The 19,254-nt window shown below is 40.5% G+C and overlaps 1 protein-coding gene across 1 annotated transcript in view; it reads left to right on the forward strand.

The window, feature by feature from the left end:
* Positions 1–19,254, forward strand: part of Sap47 (Synapse-associated protein 47kD) — a 40,249-nt gene that overhangs the window by 6,685 nt on the left and 14,310 nt on the right. The window contains exon 2 of the mRNA XM_022841766.2: positions 18,369–18,719. Coding sequence (XP_022697501.1) covers positions 18,369–18,719 — 351 coding nt within the window. The remainder of the gene's footprint in view (positions 1–18,368; positions 18,720–19,254) is intronic.

Here is a 19,254-nt window from a genome sequence, read left to right on the forward strand (position 1 = left end):
AAAGAATAATTTATATGTTGGATTGCGTGAGCTATTAGGATAAGAATTTACGACGAGTTCCCCTCAACGAAATCCATGAAGGAAAGCGAGTTCTTGCATATGGCTAGGAGCTTATAACGGTTGGAGGCAAATAACTTCAGTATTGGAACATAGCTTTAGGTGGTGTTCCGCAACGGTCGTACGACAAAACGCATCATACTTCAGATTGATTATAATAAGGTATTATTTTTAGAACGCAGTTCTGGACATGATCATTTATGATGTTGACGATGCTCAGCTAGCGTCATAATCAGTTATGGAAAACAGTCGGAATCAAACTGCAAGCCATAATGGCGAGTTTCGACCGTCAGCCTTTTGCATGGTATACTGCCACGTAGCCATCTGATGAACGCTTATTTGTGATAATTCCGTTTTCGATATAGAACCGAACATCGGGATATTACCGATTGCAGATTTCTCCATTTTAATTATATTGGTTTCCATTGCCATCAATTGTTGCGGCGAGCAAAAGACTGCGAAGCCCATAAGGGTGTGTTTCGTAAGCAAGGTTAAACACAGCTTTGCAACGTAAATATTTTAAGGTTTTTAATTGAGGTCTGTTGTTGCTCGAATGGAAACGCAGGAGAGACCTGCGCTTTCATCAAAGCCTCTTGCGCGATTTTATCGTAATAACTAATGTATCGTTTTTTTTTGTATATGTACATAAACTGATTTATTGACTCATGTGAGAATATCATAAATTTCACTATAGATTAAGACCGTTTGTCCTGCAGCATCGTGAGGAAACGGGACGGACTACCTGGCGGGTGGACATATATTAGTAATATTATCGCCAGTAACTGAAAGAGAGCATCTAGTAGTGTCATTTAGACATATTTAACTTCAGTGTCTGTCCTGAGTGGACATCTTAAAATGAACGTGCAGTTATATTTAGCCAGTTTCAATTACACTCGAATGTAATGTTCTAAAAGCAATGTCCTGTTTGCAGTTATATTTAGCCAGTTTCAATTACACTCGAATGTAATGTTCTAAAAGCGATGTCCTGTTTGAATTGGGATCCTAACAAAAACGGCGAATCGACCCGAAAACATTTTTCCTTGCAAACTTTTTTTTCGTGTACATTTTTATCGCCGTTTTTTTTGCGCAGGGAAAATCCTAGCGGATTATCATAGCAAAAGCCAGGACTAAATAACTTAGTTTACTTGCTTAATGTTCACCTACAAAAAGTAGCGGAAGAACAAAAACTTAAACGTTAAAACCTGCAACTGTCGGACAGGTTTTTAACTGCATTATTTCCAATCATCCTTGTTGGGCTTAGAATCGATCGGCTCTGGAACAATTCATGTTTCATTATATTCGTAGGTTGCTTAGACCCAAGCGGTCTCAGTGAAATAAATTATGTTCAATGTTTAAGAATATCAGTGTATAGAAAAAAAAAAGGGTCAACTACATCTAGCTGTCATACTAATAATTATCTAAAGTTGTTCGCAACCACGGAGGTCCATCATATGAGTCTCTCATACCGTGTATCGTCTAGTTAACCTGTCATCCCTAACTCGAGATCTGTATGTCCCACCACTGTATTCGGTAAACGATCCTAGCAGATGTCTTCGGGATTTGAAAGTACAGAATATGTTGTCGCTTGCTTTGGATCTTGTGATTGGCCTGAGTGCGATTTTTTTACCCGGTTTGTCATGTTTATTTAGAGATATATTTGATTTGTCCTACATGTGTCCAAGGCACTTCGGATTCAACCAAGGAATTCGGTGCCTTTCAAGCAATCGAGTTCACTCATCTTCGTTTCAATGCTGTCCTAAGCAAAGCTGTGGCCTACTATTGCAGCTTATTTGGTTTCGACTTTAATTGCGTCAGTGAGAAGGAGTCTAACGATCGCACTCTCTGCAGGTAGCATTCATAATACAGATAAGACTGCTGCATAAAAGCAGGAAAAATCTTAAACCATTCAATAAGTTGTTGCTACTGTTATTACATAGCGCCTAGTCGCATAAAGTATAAATTCTATAGTTAGTTCGAAGAGTATGGCTAACGAGAGGCAACTTTTGGGATGGCTGTTGCTTGATGAGACTAGCATTAATACGACCATGAGTACAACATCTACTGTCCCTGCGAGAACCATCTCGAAAACAGACACACGGTTTGTATCCTCTCGCGTAACCGCTGTTGAGGATAAATTTATTTATATTATTGAAACTTTTCGTCCTTAACCGAAGGAAGAGTAACCCCTTACCTTTTACACGATATGAACGCTCGACAGAAGTAGCATTATATATATATATATATATATATATATATGGCCCTTAGAAGTTCGTGCAATTAACTAAAAATAAAATAAACGATGACGTTCCTAGACTATAATTTTCGATAGATGCGTACAGCAGCAACATGATCAAATGAAAAGAGAACGCTTCCCGTACTAATGAGTCAGTATCCATATGCATCTCACCCAAAATGTAAAATGGCCCGTGAATTCAATTATATGAAGAAGAGTTGATGTGATAATGTTGCCTGATTTACTTATTAAGAGCTTGAATTATGCGTGAACCCTGTCTGCTGTGTTTTACGATTCATGACGTGTTGTCGTATCTTGTCACGGGCATACAGCGTGCCGGCTCAAGATTGTGATAGATCATGATGATTTTGACTACAGAATTTTAAGGGCGATGGCTCGTCCAAGGATCTTCTAATGGAAAGACAACTCTAACATGCTTTGCCCGGCTGTATTTATCGTCCACCATCGCGTCCTTAGTTGGTCCAGTCATTTTAACTCTGTCAAAGACAGCTCGCTTTTTCGAGAGGAATAGGTACTACGATAGCGATAGGACAGTTAGCCATGAAAGCTGCTGGTAGCCTAAACAGCCAATGAGAACAGGTTCCAGCTTCCTTTTATCTCCAACACACAGTAGCAGCCGACGCTTTGCGATAACCACTACCAAGGAAGATTCTGTCGTGCTTCTGTGAAATACGCACAACGCCAAACAAACTTCTCAGTGCCCTGGCACGTCTCAGGGTCCCAAAAATTCAAGACCCGCGCGTCCTCGAATGTCCTTTAGAGAAGGGAGCTTTTTTGGTTAGTCGCCATCTTCATAAAACCTATATATACTGGTTCGGCTCGGTGTCTTGATGGGAAGCCATGCAATGGTCTATTAGAGAGTTCATGAACTGTAAAACTCAAAGGGAGACGGAAAGCAAAAGTGTCGCCAAGCGTCAACAAAGCATGCTTGAATATTGTTGCTTCAACGTTTAGACAGCAAACCACTTGACGTCCTGTCGCTACGATCTAGCACTAGACGTTTCCCATTGCCGCGTTCATAGAGTTATATAAAACAGCATAAAACAGTACAGAGAGTAAACAACGCGCAATAGAGGTGGCCGTACTGGACGACTATTTCATAATCATTTAGCATATGTTTGATGGTAAAGTTGTGATGGAGCTACAATGTCAACAAGTGTTAACTAGAACGTCAGGTAGAAGGTGAAGCAAAACTTGGTTTGAACTCGTGGTTCTCTGTGTTTTTGCTGTACGTGACAAGTAAATTAAATTTAATACTGCTATCGGTTCCAGGACTTTATATTGCTTAAGCTAGTTTGTTAGTAACAGAGAAAAGAAAAATGTTATTTTTTCCTCATTTCACTTGGTTTCATTGTCGTCAGCTGCCAACAATTTTCAATAGCGATTTTCGTACCTTTTGTGAAGCATAATACGCTTGCTATAAGACGCTGAACGTTAAGATCGAGTAGATGTGGGTCTAAAGAGCAATGTAATAGGATTAAACCCAGTTACAGGTTGGTAGACGAAAAAATACGGTTAGGCCCATTGGGCGAAGTTATCAAGTAGCTTCGATCAGGTTCGATCCATTTATATCACCTAGCTAGAAAAACACGTTGGCGGTCTTCGCTCTATAAATTTACTGCGATAGATGCGGGGCTACCAGTAGCTTCTCTTTGTAATACAAATCATATTAGGGACAATGTTTGATCCACAAGGTTAGCAAGTATTTAGCAAGTACAGTTTCTAAAAATCTAAATAAATAGTAAAATGACACACGAGTGGGTAGATTCTCTGACGAACGTTTGGAAGGATTAGTAAAATTGTATCGATTGCCCCTCAGGCGTTTCCTGTTGTAGTTCAACATAAATTACCTTGCTAATGTATTATACTGCTGCTGCGTATTCGGCTGTACTTAAGTCTTAAACACAAAATCCCATATTTGATAAAAGGAATTTTACCAACGGATTAGGAGAGGAGCAAATAGATTCACGAATACCGAATAAAAAGCGAATCTGACTTCAAACGATGCTATCGATTTGATAATTGATGAAGAATAGATTTAATTAAGTTGAATACAGGAAACCGGAGATCGAAATGAGGCTCACGCCAATAGCAGACGAAGATCTACATATACATACATTTATGCAACGTCCTGACTCTAGCCAGAGCTTTCCTACTCCTGTCTGCCTCCAGATTGCTCAGAGTCTTGCGCTTTCAAACCATCAGCAACTTATGATCTGTTTTCATTTGTTTCTACTGATTTAAGCCGACTCAAAATACAATTGTTTAGGGTGGAAGCCTATGTTGCTAAAACAGTTTCTTCTGCTGTCATAATATAGGGCCTGCACGGCACCTACATAAACCGCCGATTCTTCGGCTCACTTGCTGCCTTGGAAGATCGAGGCGCTACAAGCAGGGCTTCGTTGCTGAAGTTGCAGCATGGACGTCTAGGGTGATTCGTAAATGGTGTCCGAAAATAAGATGCTGTCTTTGTTCCAGGTATCTGCTATTCGGCCAACCGATTCTACAATTTCAATAAAGACAGTGGGCAGGACGGATAGCATAGACCCTGGAAATAGCGCAATAGGGACAACATGAATTTTCTTCAGTAGGAATACGTATTAAGAACCGCTCTAGCTTTCTTGATCCAACTTTTAGGAAGTCCATGCCTATGAATATGTTCGCAGTACTAATTTGGGTCTCGTCCAGCACCCTCATTCTGCATACGCGTTTTTTTGATAATGCAGCGCTGGCCATTGCCACAACTATCGTAATACGAGCAATAACTGTAACATATTCGTAGCTGAAAAATAACGTGAATAAATATTTGCGAAAAGCGGGAGAGGAAGACGGGTTAAACGGTGTGACCTTACGAAGGATGTGGAAATTACACAATGGGAAGTACAAAATTTTCATTGTGATTTTACTTAGTCAAGCTCGGCAGATTCCGTTTTTATCAGAAAAGGTTACTTCAGACCTTTGCGGAACTATTCCACCATGGCAAAGAACCTTTAGTGCGAGTCCGGCTTGGTTCGTTCGCAGGCAGTAATTGCTATGTCTCTGTACCGATATACTTAATGGCGGGTATGTCGAAGCGATGCGAGCGTAACTGGAACTCTTATCGCAGTTCTTTATTCACTCAAGTAATCTTCATTTGCCTAAGGCGTCGCTTCAAAGGTTTCAAAAAAAAGTTACACCCACCGTTTAGCTAGGTTCATTAAAATGAAAGTATTTTGTTATTTCGGTGCAGTGTTTTACGACAGAATTGGTCATAGTTCATGAAGTGGCTTATTGCAAAATAGGAGTTATTTAGACCTAGTCAGCCGAGATAGCTTCATTCTCAATGATCTATGCTGTCTTGTCTGGGGGCTAGCGGTAACGAGTAAGTAGTGAATGTTTTGATGACGCACTTAAAAAGCACCTCGCTCTTGTCTGTATTATGGAATTAATTTCAAGCGATTTTGTTTGCAGATATTAGAAATCTGTGCGCGAAGTAGCATATGATAGCAGCATAATTTACCCTAGGCAGCCCGTAAAATTTCGATACGTAGAGCAAAATTAGACGACACAGAATGATTACGGCAAAAATTGACGACTGCTTGGTTTTGTTTTATGGAGTGTCTGCTATACACGAAAGCACGCTTTGCTGCATAGAGATCTGTTGGAATGAGGTTAAATGCCGTTCAATTACTTAACTACTGCCCGCCTATGTGGCGAATGAATTGAATTACGCCAAGATGGCGGAGCGTTAGATTTTTTTTTCTAACTTCAGGCTAAAAGAACCCTCGCAGTGTTTCGAAGAAAAGGAATAACGTATTTTTCTATTCATGCGTATTTGTTTCATATTCCCTGTGTTTGACAAGCGCGATATTGCCGTCATGAATCCTCAAGCTTTCTTCTGTCGTATGGTGTCAGAAGCTAAAGTCTTTCTGTTCCTTCGTACCAGGGTCACACGTTGTTGTGTCCATGTTGTGTTCAATGTCCATGGAAGTTACATACTTGTCCATGTGCTGCTTTCAAAGTACAAAGGCAAAGAGGTCTCCAGTGAAGCCAAAGCCCCTTAACCCTCAAGGGAGCGACACGGGGCGGCGCCCTCTTGGTCCTTATTGTGAAGCCCATGTTTTAGCGGCGCTTGTCCACTTCCGCCAATTCACTTATTTGCTCTCATCCTTCGAGTTGCTATGCTGTCTACTGGACGCTGCTGCTTCTGCTGTTGCGCCGAAGCTTGGAGCTGTTGGTCGCAGTCGCTTCTTATGCAGATTTCGTTGCTCCTGAATATCAGGCTGTGCTCTCTAGCGTATATGAGCAAGCATGAATAGAATCGAAAGAAGCCCTGCCCCCACAGAGTAGTCTATGCATGGCGGGTCTTGATGGTATAGAACAGTTCCATGACAATAACAGTCACTTAGGCGACGCACTTGATCTACAACTTACTTGCGCTCGACAACCACAACAACCAGCTACTAGAATGAATTGGGCCTGATCCAAGTCGATTTACCTAGAGACAAAGACTTGAACAAGTTCAAGACGACTAGCTGTATCTCAACATCCGTTGCCGTTCGACTGCCGTAACCCCGATACGTTAAACTAGCGGGTGACAGGAAACCGGTTTCCTTCTTCAAGCTTTAGTCTCATGAGATTAAAACAAATCCGATGCCTTAGTGTCTGCTGCTCGCGTTCAGCGACGTCGAATGTGACGATAGTGGCAGTCGGCGTCATGGCCCCTGTCGCGACGCGGAATCAGCGCGTTTCATCTAGGTTAAAGGGGGCCGCCATGTCACCTATCTTGCGACTATGTTGATATATACTCACGTAATATATGTGCACTGTAAAGATGTAACTACGTCAATCGAACCTTCTTTCTTGCCCCTTTGGACAATACTTAAATAAGCGATGGTAGCGAAAACCGGCTACTTTTAGCGTTAGCACATCTGCGAAACAGGCTAAAAATTACGTATTATTATAATGTAACAGTAGATACTTTACCACAGGGTTACTATTGACAGTCTTTTTTTTTTCTACTTTTATCGATGAGGGAATTTTTGCCCATACAAATATACTCGGATACGGATTCTCTGAGTATCGCAAAAGCAAAAACGGTCGAATGTAGCCATAGTTTGTTACCTGACTTATTTTAAAATGTACACGCGTATTACCACTGGTGAGGACTGGGTCTGTCTACCATTAATAATCAGGTCCGTTTTTGATCCAGCCACATTTAATTAACGTAGGTTCGATCGATTAAAAAGTACCATTATATGATCATTACTTATAAAAAAAAAAACTCGATCTGTCGCTGTCGTTTGCAGTAATACCGCTGAAGTTCAAAACTTAAATCTTAGTGTGACTAATATATATATTTAGTTACTAATTACTATTTTGCACTCAAGTTGTAATCATGTCATTTCTATGAGAAATGATGTATTCGATATCCGCATTGTGAGGGTGTATCTAGGTAAAATTGAGTAGAACAATGACTCGGTGAACTGAATGATGCAACACGGCCGCAGAGTAACAGAGCTATATATAACGAAAAACAGAAAAGCAAGAGAGGGGCGCCATGGAAACGTAGGCCTGTGGTACTAAAATTAAGCGTACGTTAGAAGCTGTTTTATTGCGTCATCTACACTTCAGGTAGTGAGCAGCGAAAGCTTATTGGTTTCGGTAATGGAGTTGCTCTGGCAATGAGAATTTTGTCAATGAGCGCATCTTGTGGACCTAACTGCTCTCAGACCGCTCAATTGTCGTTTAAAAGTGGGTCTCGCGTTCATCTTAGGTTGGTTCGGCTTTCCTTACCTTGCTTAGCAGTAACGATAGTCTAGAATTAATTCTGCTCGTGGTTTTAGCTGGCTTGAGGACCGAACTACTTAGGAGAGCCTGTTAAAGGCGGCAAAGTGGTTATTTGCCCACACCTAATGCTTACGGCTTGCGTTTGGCGAACGTTAATCGGCTATAGATAGCGCTCTTCGCCTTATGCTGCGGTAATCCAATCAGCCCAGCATACCGTAGGAGCTGAACAAGATATATACCGTAATGAGCACATTCCAAATTGATGTTCAGCTAACGAATTTAGAGCAAGGCTAAATAACTGATCTATGACGCGGGTGATATTTATTCAATCGAAGAAACGCCTTTGTTATTTTTTGTCGTTCCCTTTGTTTTTGTTTATCAGAAAGCGTGTTACTATACATGGGAGGCTTTAATAAGAGATATTATAAAGCTGCGTTTTTTCTCGTCGTCGTTCCCACAGAACGAGCGCCATTCTCTAGGACCATCGTATATCTAGTCTTCGCCCCAATCTAAATGGGTTTATTACTCGTCCGGTGATCTCTCGAAGCTTGTTTGGTCCTTCGTTCGAGCTTGGATGTTTTTTTGGCCTTGTTAAGGCTACGAACGTCGCTGTTGCGAGGCGAATATATTGAGTAGGTAATAATTAAGCTTGCCACTAAGCGTTCGACTATGTGATCCCCCTGAGAGCAAATTTGAGCCTCTTCAACAAACGCTATTCTTTCTCATAAAGTTAATGTTATAAAAAGGACATGCTTCACGCCAAATCAGCGCGACAGCCTCTAATGTGCAGGGGGTGTTGTCGAAAGTAATGTCACGAAAATGGCAGGAGGGTGCAGTCGGTGCTCCTACAGACAGAAACGAAGTTCGCAGTGCATTAATTGTACTAGTTTTAAAAAAAAACGCGAGGATGCACCGCGTCGTGATGGTGATCGTACGGCATGACAATGTGCGGATTATGTGTAGTTGAGATATGTGTAGAGAGGTGGTTTATGATATAAATTTGACTGGGGTGCAACGCCAAGTATTTCGAATTGGGAGGTATCAGCCTACTGAATATAGTCGTACGGTGCCATTACTATCGAGTTCTGGCGAAGCTGAATGTGTCAATTATTGCTGCGCATTTAGTCTCCGGCAAGCCTCCGGATTCAATTGACTTTTTGTCTACATATATCGGAGTCGATATTTGCCCCACTGAAAGTGAGGTTTCTGTACAAAAGCGTTTATTAAGTAAATTTTCATTGAGCATTCTAAAACAGTAGAGGGTGTATGTACAGCGAATAGATAGACTTCATATAACAGAAATGGCCTGTATTTAGGAACACAAAAAAGATACGTAACTTCCAGTGAATTCACTACGAGATTACAGCGACCTTGGCTTTTAAAGTTGACAGGCCTTGAAGGACAGAAAGATCCGATGGAATTTTTTTTGACAAATACTATTTTTTGCTAGAGCCATACTACTTGCACACATCTACGGGGGCAATACGATTTAAGTAGTTTCTTATTATCACTCTATTACTAAATGTATCTCATTTGTGTGACGTTTAAAAAGTGCTCACCTGCATTGTGCTGGCAATTTTTTGTTCGGGAGGCCTAAAATAATTCGTTTATTCAAGGAAGATATATAAATGCGGTAAAATGTAATGATCTCTTTTTTTCAAAGAAAAGGGTATTGTTGTTGTCTGGCAACTGTACTATTAAATCCGACTTGAGGACGCTATGTATCAATTGACATGTCTATTTATGGGATCGTTTTGCTCGCGCTCCACTGCTAAAATGAAAACTCTCTAAAAAACGAAGATCGCCCTTTTATCAGTACGCAACATTTGCTTGTGAGGGTGTGTTGGTCGTATTTTTTTCCGTAATCTTCGAGAAATACAGGCAGATTTTAATCTGTTTCCATCCGTATGGTTCTTATAAATCGTCATATAAGCCGATGTGTATCAACGATGTTAGCTGCCGTAATCAGAAGTAAGACAACAGAATGACAGTTGATAAAATCGATTTAGAAAGAATGAGCAAATACGCTAACTTCGTGGCCAGGATATAACTCCATCTAACTTTTCTAACGTTGCCTAACGATATACGTTTAAATTCATTTATATGCCCACACATAGAGTATTGGTTAAAGTTGCCATTTCAAGACCCGCTCTACGTTTTTTCTACATTTGCCGAAATAAGGAAAATTAATCATATCCATCGAATAAAGCATGATTTTATAAAAAAAAAAAAATCGAAGTGGTTTCAATATGTTGTGGGTTTATTTTTAATTTTTTTTTGGGGATTTTTTAGAGAATCGCTAACTTGATGATTTACATTATTGGCTGTACGTTCTCTGCGTTGTTGTTTGATCGACCTGAAAGCAAGTGGTTAGCTTTCAAGGACTGTTAATAACCGATTTCGACTATGTTGCGGATAAAAGAAAAAAAATCAGGGTGGTCGCCTATGGCTGCGCGAGAAACTCAGAGCTCACCTACTTTGAAGAAGTCGAGGAGCTCGAATCTCAGATCGAATTCGAAACCTTATGACTATCGGTCTGCCGATTTACCCATTCCTTTACTGCGGCACTCACTGATTGTATAGCAACAAGATCCACCGAAAAAATCTAGTATCGAAGTAAGACATCAGTATTTATTTTTCCAACTTTGAGCATCCTTGTGAGAAGGTGAATATCCATGCAGTGTGCACAGCTTTGTGCGTACCCTCAAGCGAACGGATGCCACCTTCGGTGAGTTCATTCTTTTGAATTCTGGGTACATTTGCGATAAGTGTTGCATTGGCGTACTTTTGGGTTGTGCCGCAATAATGCGCGTTCAAAGACCAATTTAGAGCGTCCAGACAATCGCAAATGTGGTCTTCTAAAGGAAAAGCAATAGCAAGAAACAAGAAATTTATGCCTATTAGTTGCATTTTGCTCCTGCACTTATCCGCCTCTACTGCTTACCATGCTAGCCATGCTAGGCAGTAGAGTCGGCCATAGGTGGCTTTGTTGCGAGGCTATAAGGTTCAACTAGACTGTGACTGAGTGTAATCTGGTAACCATCTGACCGATAAGACTAGGGGGAGGTTGATTGGAACGAGCATGTGAAATGTTTGGATATGTTTACGCGTGTCCGGTTGGTCAGCAGCAAAGCAGCTTCGGGGTGGGTGTTTCGGGGGCCTGAGGACTACACATTGAGATCGAACGGAAAGAGAGGGAAAAAGGTGGTAGTTAGAGGGGTAAGGAAAAGGCTCTGTGTGTTAAGCCAGTACCAGTGGCTGCTTTCGTAGACTTCGAGCAGTTATTTGTTGCCTTTAGGGAAAAAGGTGTAGATCTCGCAGGACCTTTGGGAGGAGAAAGCAGCCGTTGTCTTCAACCTTCTTCACGAACGACGATACTAACGGGAGATAGGTTATAGACGAGTTCCTCGCGTGGCTTACTCCTAAGCAAACCGATGAGCACTCTGAGAACCGATGAGAAAACGTTAGCAGGTTAAATCACGGCGATGCAGAAACCAGAGAAACAGCAACGCAGCACTGTAGCCAAAGGCCTTTTGTCCTTGAATGTCATGAGCCGGATATGTGTATGTATTTCATGTTTCCATATGTTTAGTAATAAGGCAATATAGGAAAAACGGGCTGGTAGGCAGCCATCTGGGTTCCATGGGAAACTTTGTAATGGGGATTTTCTTTCCCCTATAATTGAACTTGCTATGTTCTTTCTCGCACTAAATATGATTAGCATTGACGTTAGTCCTAGTATAGGTGCCATCTTCCATATGCATTAAAATAATCAATGCATCTTGGCAACAAGCCAGAGTCGGCCTGTTTCCAACATGCTCGGCTGCATTTGCGGCAACGGCGTATGTGCGATTACAGCTGATTTTAAAAGAAAATCAAATGCACCCTTGGACCTAGGCTCCACCCCAAATTCGCGCGTAAAATCCAAGTTAGTTTGCCAGGCAAAGAAAGCGCTTGGTAGGAAGTTGCCTGATTGTAGCTGGCGCACTTCATTGCAAGATGAGCAGATAGATGGTTAGCGGATGGTTGTAGTCATAAGGAAGTCGCGTAACGGAACCCCATTTCGGGATACGTTAAGATAGTGTGTACAGAGTGTCTTAAATCTCGGAATCAATCCTTTAGGGTGTGGTAGAGCTCAACCGAGGGAGTGGGTATTTTTCCATAGAAATATAAGGCGGCACTATCCATTTCACCCTTTTTTGTTCAATTTTATGAAGGAAAGCGATTTAGCAGAACTCACTTAGGAAACTATTTAAGTGTGCAAATTACAAAGAAGGTGAGGACACGTTTCTTTCACTTTTTTTTTCTTAAATTGTAATTTTTTTCTACTTTAATAAAAAAAAATAAGGACAGATCTTAATTCCGAGTAATTTGCCGGACAAAACTGCTCAAAAAGGTGCTGTTATGCTCAGTTTAATCTTTATAACGCTGAAATTCCTGGTACATTGTTAATAATGATAATTCAACTAGCGAAATATTGAAAAAAAATCTTATAGTACCTATGCCATATTCTGTATTGGTGTATATTACAGCAATTTCAATTTCAGCGTTTAGCTAATCTCATTAACGTCTGAGCAATACCAAGTGAAAGGTTAAAGTTGTAATTTAAGTAAATGTCCTTAGGGCTCAATGATAGTAAGTTTTAAGCAGTTTTAAGCTTTAAAGTTAAAAAAGTCGGAGATGAATTATAATTTTTCATTATACGACACCTAATAGTTTTTAGTCGATTGGCGTAAAGTGGGCACTAGCACTACACTTATCGTATGTATTTGTGTACCGATATCGGTTTTGTTCGATCAAGATAATCAATTCTTAAAAGCTTTTCATTCTTCTTTACAAGTAATGATAGATTTTTCAGGCGTTTCGATAGCATAAAGCTTGATAGCGACGCAATACTGTTTAGTTATATGAAATTGAAAGAAAATCGCGAAGGATTAAATAAGTTGCTTGCGGTAGATTAAGTTTTAAGAGCAAGAAGAGTTAACTTTTTCAATCGAAGCGGTATTTCACACAGCTTCCTATTTCCCGCAATGCTATTTACGGGATAATTTTTCTTCGTGAAATTCCCCTCTTAACAACGAAACGAATACGCTCGCCTCCAGCCTCCATTGCAAAAATTCTTTGTGTATAAAGCATTTAAAGTATAATAGCGCTCAGAAATTTCGCTTTCAAAACGCCCTGTATAAGGGTAAGCAAACAGAAACGGAGAGTATAAGCAGAACCAGCTACAGCAGAGAGTGCTCCAACTGCAGACGTGATGCTGCAAAGCAATGAAGAACGACGAGGGACAGAGAACGAAAGTAAAGCTCTGACGAAATCATGCGCACGGGTATACTTCCGAGATTTTAAATTCGAATTCGGCCAATGGACTGTCTAGTATAATTGGATGGCTACGCTGGTACCCTACGCAACAGTTAAAGATTGATATAACGAAAGGAAGTGAACGAGGTGAAGACTGAAAAAAAACGCAATGAACTTGTGTGAGTCGAATAGGGATTGCTTGTAGAGACTTGGTAATGCAGGTGAATAGGCGGATATATAGGTAGCTGCCACCCGAGGGTTTGTAGATATTTAAGTGACGAAATGTTTAGTTGGGACACTTGAGGATGACAAACGGGGGTAGTAGAGTGTGTAAATATGCGCAAGAAAACGTTTCGCAGTACGGGAAAAACAGATGGCTAGCGAATAGACAGAGGAATACATGATCGCGGTAATGATGATGGTGATGAGTGGATGACCAAGACGTAGCTTTATGCTTTATTAGTACGTGGTATACTAGATTTTCGTGTAGAGTCACTATTAGTTAAAGGGTCACTGAACCAACCGTTAAGTTGCCAGCTGTTAGCAGGCCCTTAGACCAGGCTACATAAAAAGGTCTAATAGAATCGTACAGTCGAGCACTTAAACGATGTGGTAGCCTTACTGCTACAATACATGGACAGTCTCAACTGGCAAATGCTGAGCTAGAGTGTGTATTAAGAATCACACAGTGGCACTACGAAAGCCCAAGACGTCAGTTTAGTTTCTTCCACCATCTGCATTTGAAGGAGTACATATTGTTGTCCTCATCAAAAGCTGGAGTCTAACATCGTTTGTCGTGTAAAGATCTTACTCCATCCATAGTTTAGCCATACGCACAGATTCAAAGGGTCGTTCCGACAATGGTCTATGTTGTAGGTGTAGTTTCAGTAGTCAGCATGAACACACTAATAGCGGGAAGTGGATGTGTTGAGACTGAAGGGAACTGGGTTAACGTTACATTTCACGAATGTTAGACAACCCGAGCGGATTAGAATGGTAGTGCTTGTAACCAAACGCATAAAAATACACCAGTTCGGTAAGTAGACAAGAACTTATAATAATTTTTTTTTGAAAATATCAACGCAAAAGTTAGACATTTAGATGGACCAACATGGATAAATCGAGTGGCTTAAGATTTTTGCAGGCAAACAATGCATCATTCAGTACCGACGGTTACAGCGGTTGTGGATTGTTGAAGAATAAAATGGCGAACTGTGGATTATAGTGCCCGTTATGACACGGCAACGAATGTCAAACGGCACGGTTATTAACAACAAGATAAATAACACTTAGTATGCCTAGGGGACGGCTTTATTATATGAATTGTCAATTTGTCACGTATTTAATTAGTATTTATTTAACTTAGAACGAAAATTGATTGATGCCAAAAATTAGCACAGGGCAGACCAACGTTGTGTAGCATACTAAAAGATGAACTGGATGAAGTTTAGCAAACATTGCAAGCTCTTCCAGGAGACATTCGCGGAAATGGTGGCACCGATGTACTATTCTATGGCCCTGATTGTGCTCTAGCCGTTTTCAGCTCGAGCAGAGGACGGAGAGTGCTCTAGATGGCAGAGTGGACTTCTTCTTCACTAGATACTAGCCTGCCTTTGGTCCGGCTCTTCTGCTGACGCTCAACTATAGATAGGTAATTACGACCAGAGTGAGACGTTTTCCTAACGTTTGCCTAACGGCACAACAAAAAGAAATGAAAACAGATTATGCTCGGTCTTTACCTATTCGATCTGTTTTAAAGAGGTTCCAAAGGAATCAAGGTTTTAAGGGTTCCTCAAGCAACCGGTACTACTCTTGAGGAACAATCTTTCTGACAGTGTCTTTTTGCTCAGACCAGAATATCGGCCTCTCGTTACACTCACATGAAAATACGGGAAGAAAGTATCTGCGTACAATGTAACCCCATAGCCACCAACGGTCATTTGGGCTAATAAATATTAGATTAGTAACAGCGGCGGTGACTTATGCAGGCTGAAGTCTTTCTCTCTGCGTCTGTATCTGAACTGAACACGTAACGTAGTCGTGTCAATAGGCGGTTATTTTAGCAGTAAGTTGAGGCACTCCGAGTCGAAGCGATCCCAATTTCATTCCCTGTTTTCGTACAACTTAACCGAAATGAGAGTAACGTACCTTGGGGCGCTGTTATACCACCGTCCGCGTAGTGACAGGCGTCATTAAAGGATCAAAAAAATCAACACGTCTTACAACAAAATCGACTTATATGAGATATATATATATATATATATATTATAAGAGATATTACGAGGGTTTGTGACAGGGGTACGTTTGCTTCCGCACATCTCCTGGGGCAAAGCTGTTTGAATATCCTTCTAATGTTAAATGGCGATGTAAATAAAGAAACCAATTGAAAAGAACAAAGATAACCTTACATATGACGTTTAAAATAATACATTATTTAAGAAGAAAACGGACACACATCGAATTAAATGAAGCTTTTTGGTAGCTGTGCAATTAATTATTCAAACGACAACTTGATCTTCGAATGATGATCGAAATGATGAGCAAATATAGCGACTAACAACTCGTATTTCTACTTACTCCGACCTTGAGTAAGTTCGATCTGTTCTGTCTCTTCGTTTTAGTTTAATATATAAAGTTAAAAGTATTATATACGACCGTTGACCATTATCGAACTACTTAAAGATCCGGATTAAAGCATACTGTGAAGTTAACCGTTGAAAACTCTTTCAAATCAGTTGGCATTAAATCAGCTTACTGAATAGGAGTTGAACTTTGCTAAAACAATAATAAACTTGAACGTAAACCTCAGCTGTTGAACAATAACGCAAGATAGCATAGAAGCTAAGATAGGATAGCTCATCAAAATAGTCCGCAGAAAATTGAGACGCCAATCATCTAAGGCGATACTGTATTACAAACATTTTGGACGTACTTATTCCAGATAGCATTTAAAGTAAACTCGTTCAGATGATTCGAAATAGTCTGGTAGACGAAAATAATATACAAATTGCTTAGCAAATCACATGGCGGCCGCTATGTATGTAAGTTGCAGTTTATTATCGGGGCACTATTCTGCTTTCATATATGATCGTCACAAGAACGTTGGTTTTACTGCTATTGTATTAAGTTTTTCGACCAATAGACGCAAAGGATTTATGTCCTTATTCTACTTAAAAAAAACGGACCATGACGTACTTCGCGATATGGTAGCACAAAAGCCATGTAGCAACTATTCAAGTATGACCTCTTGCAAAAGCTAGGCTGCCAGTAAAAACTGCTCATTTGAATGATAATAAGCTCCGTGCGAGCGCCTGGGGACCAGCATGACGGGCGATTTATGACCATGCGATCTTTTTTTGCGTAACACTGTCAGTGAACGACAAACTTTTCGTTAAGTCACTAACGATCTGAATCTCAGGGAACTGACTTTGTTTAACTCCATTTGATAAGTTCACTGCCAACTGCACACAGCATATCTAGTAGCGTAAAATCCTGCGTCACCTATGTGAAAAAGCCTGCTAGATCCTACCCTCATTGAAGTTTCACGGCATCTTTTTTTATAGTTGTTATTAACTAACATGAAAGAGGTTCAACAGAGCTTAATATACTACTTGATCATTATTATCATCATGCCTGTGAGGGCCGTTTAATGCCTACGTGGCGTAACTATGCGAGGGAAAATTTAGCAGACGACATTGACATATAATCATCTGTTGCCCGTCAGACAAAGCTACTTTATAAAAAACAGCTGGACAGTTTGTGACAATCGGTTGAATGTTTACAGACCACTAGCACAGAATATTGTAGATATACAGGCCTGGTTTCCCTTGACATACTTCGTTTATGTTATACTGGGTAGTATTACAACTGTAACTTCCATTACAACTGTACAGGTTAACGTAATTTGGTACTCGGTCTCAACAGGTTTGAATGTAGCAATCCGACAGGCACTTTGCTGGGGGTTCGTGTTGACACGTGGCTAATTTATCTATTGGAACCCTCTTCGCTAACGCTGGAAAGGATCCGATACAAATAAGATATATAGGCGATTAGAAGTCGTCAGCTTACTCGTACTCTGTCAGTAAGTCAATCAGTCTCTTCCGCAATCGTTAGGGGTTTTTGTTGCCCAGAAAGGATCAAGGAACTATTGTCTCTACATTTTTAAGAAGGATTTACGGACAAAGGCTAATAAATGTACATACATACATAGCAGCAAAGCAGGAGAAAAGGAATATGGACTACGGGCGTCCTTTTTCCTCTCAATCTTCTGGTTGGAAGCGAGAAATAATGAACTACTTGTTGCTGGTAAATTTGCTCGTAAACAGAGGAGCCGGCAAAGTAGGAAAGTTTGTGAGGCACTCGAAATGGATATATATTCGTTGTAAGAGGTACATTGCTGAAAATACTGTACTGTTGCTCTGACATAGCCCTGTCGGAACTATCGGCTGAATAAACTGCAGAGATTTTGCGAACGCTATATTCGATTTAACTCAGTTTCTAATAATACACACTATGTACTGAGTGCATCCATCCTTAAATGACCTTCGAGACTCAAGTCACACTCCTACTGAGACCTTTTTAAAATTTCAACTAACAAATTAACGGCCTCGAGTTTAAGCGTCTGATCTTCTAAGCGGATCTACCTGGAGAATCTCCAGAGTCAAAACTCAGACCTGTAACATTGACGAATGTTTATTAAGCCAATAATTGAGCCCTTTTTTGCCACCCGAAATGTTTATCGCGATCAGAAGAACCAAGCACGCGTGTTTACCTGATATGTAACTTTGTGAACTTCTTCCACTTGGTATTTCGTACCATGGTGTTGTTGCTGCAGTTGTTTTGCCTACTAACCTAAATCCTCGTACATTCATCCAGACAAACGACCTTAACTCCTAATAAACAGCATTATGTAAACAGTAGATGTAACAAGTTGTTCTAATTTTATCGTTGTTGCTGGTTATATATGTTTTGGTGTCCCGTTTTCCAGCGAGGCACCGCTGAGGGCGACAGCGGATGCGGCGTGACCGCAGGCTCAATAGTAACAACGACAGCAGCGGCAGCAGCAGTAATAGCTCCAGAAGGCGCGGAAGCTGGCATGGACAGCAATACTAAGGACAAGGTTGGTGACTCCCGGAAGGCGTCCTCGGCCACTCCCGCAGCCGGGGAGGCCAGGGAGGACGGGGTCACCAGCCAGGTACTGCACAATGTCGAGAACGTGTCGCATAAGGCCATGGAGGGGGCCAAGTCGTTTGGAAGCTTCCTCTTTTCTGTCGCCAACAAGGCTGGTAAGACCGTCACCGAAACGGCCACGAAAGTCAAGACCGCAGTCGAAGAGAACGTGAGTACTTAAGACACCACTTTATATATATATATATATAAAAATGGTGCCTTATATATATATATTGCACAAATAATGTCAAATGAAGAGCTTATGCTAACTGTAATATTATACTTTTTACGAATATGTACGATAACCACTACAAGCTTGACTTCTACGAGAATACTATGTGCTATATATATATGCTAGTTTAATTTAGCTTCTGTAGATAATAAGTTTTGGCGAATTTGTTCGAATTATCAAGGGCTAAGTTTTGGAGAAATACAACATTTTTTCTCACAGATGTTTTACGAGAATACGTATCTAGCTTGGAAGTCGATATACATATATAATCTAACACTATTTAAAAGGTAGTGGAGTCTAATAATTTAACATAAATATCGCACTAGCTTTACCAACCGTCTAGTTCATAAGAACTAAGTGTCAACGTACTAGGCTTCTAAAATGTCTGTTCTTCAACCGATCAAGAATCAAACTTTATGTCTTTTCTATGTTAAACGTATATTAAGTTAAACACCGTTAATAACTTAGCGTC

This window comes from Varroa jacobsoni, unplaced genomic scaffold (genome assembly GCF_002532875.2).
Source record: "Varroa jacobsoni isolate VJ856 unplaced genomic scaffold, vjacob_1.0 scaffold_101, whole genome shotgun sequence".
NCBI lineage: Eukaryota > Metazoa > Arthropoda > Arachnida > Mesostigmata > Varroidae > Varroa > Varroa jacobsoni.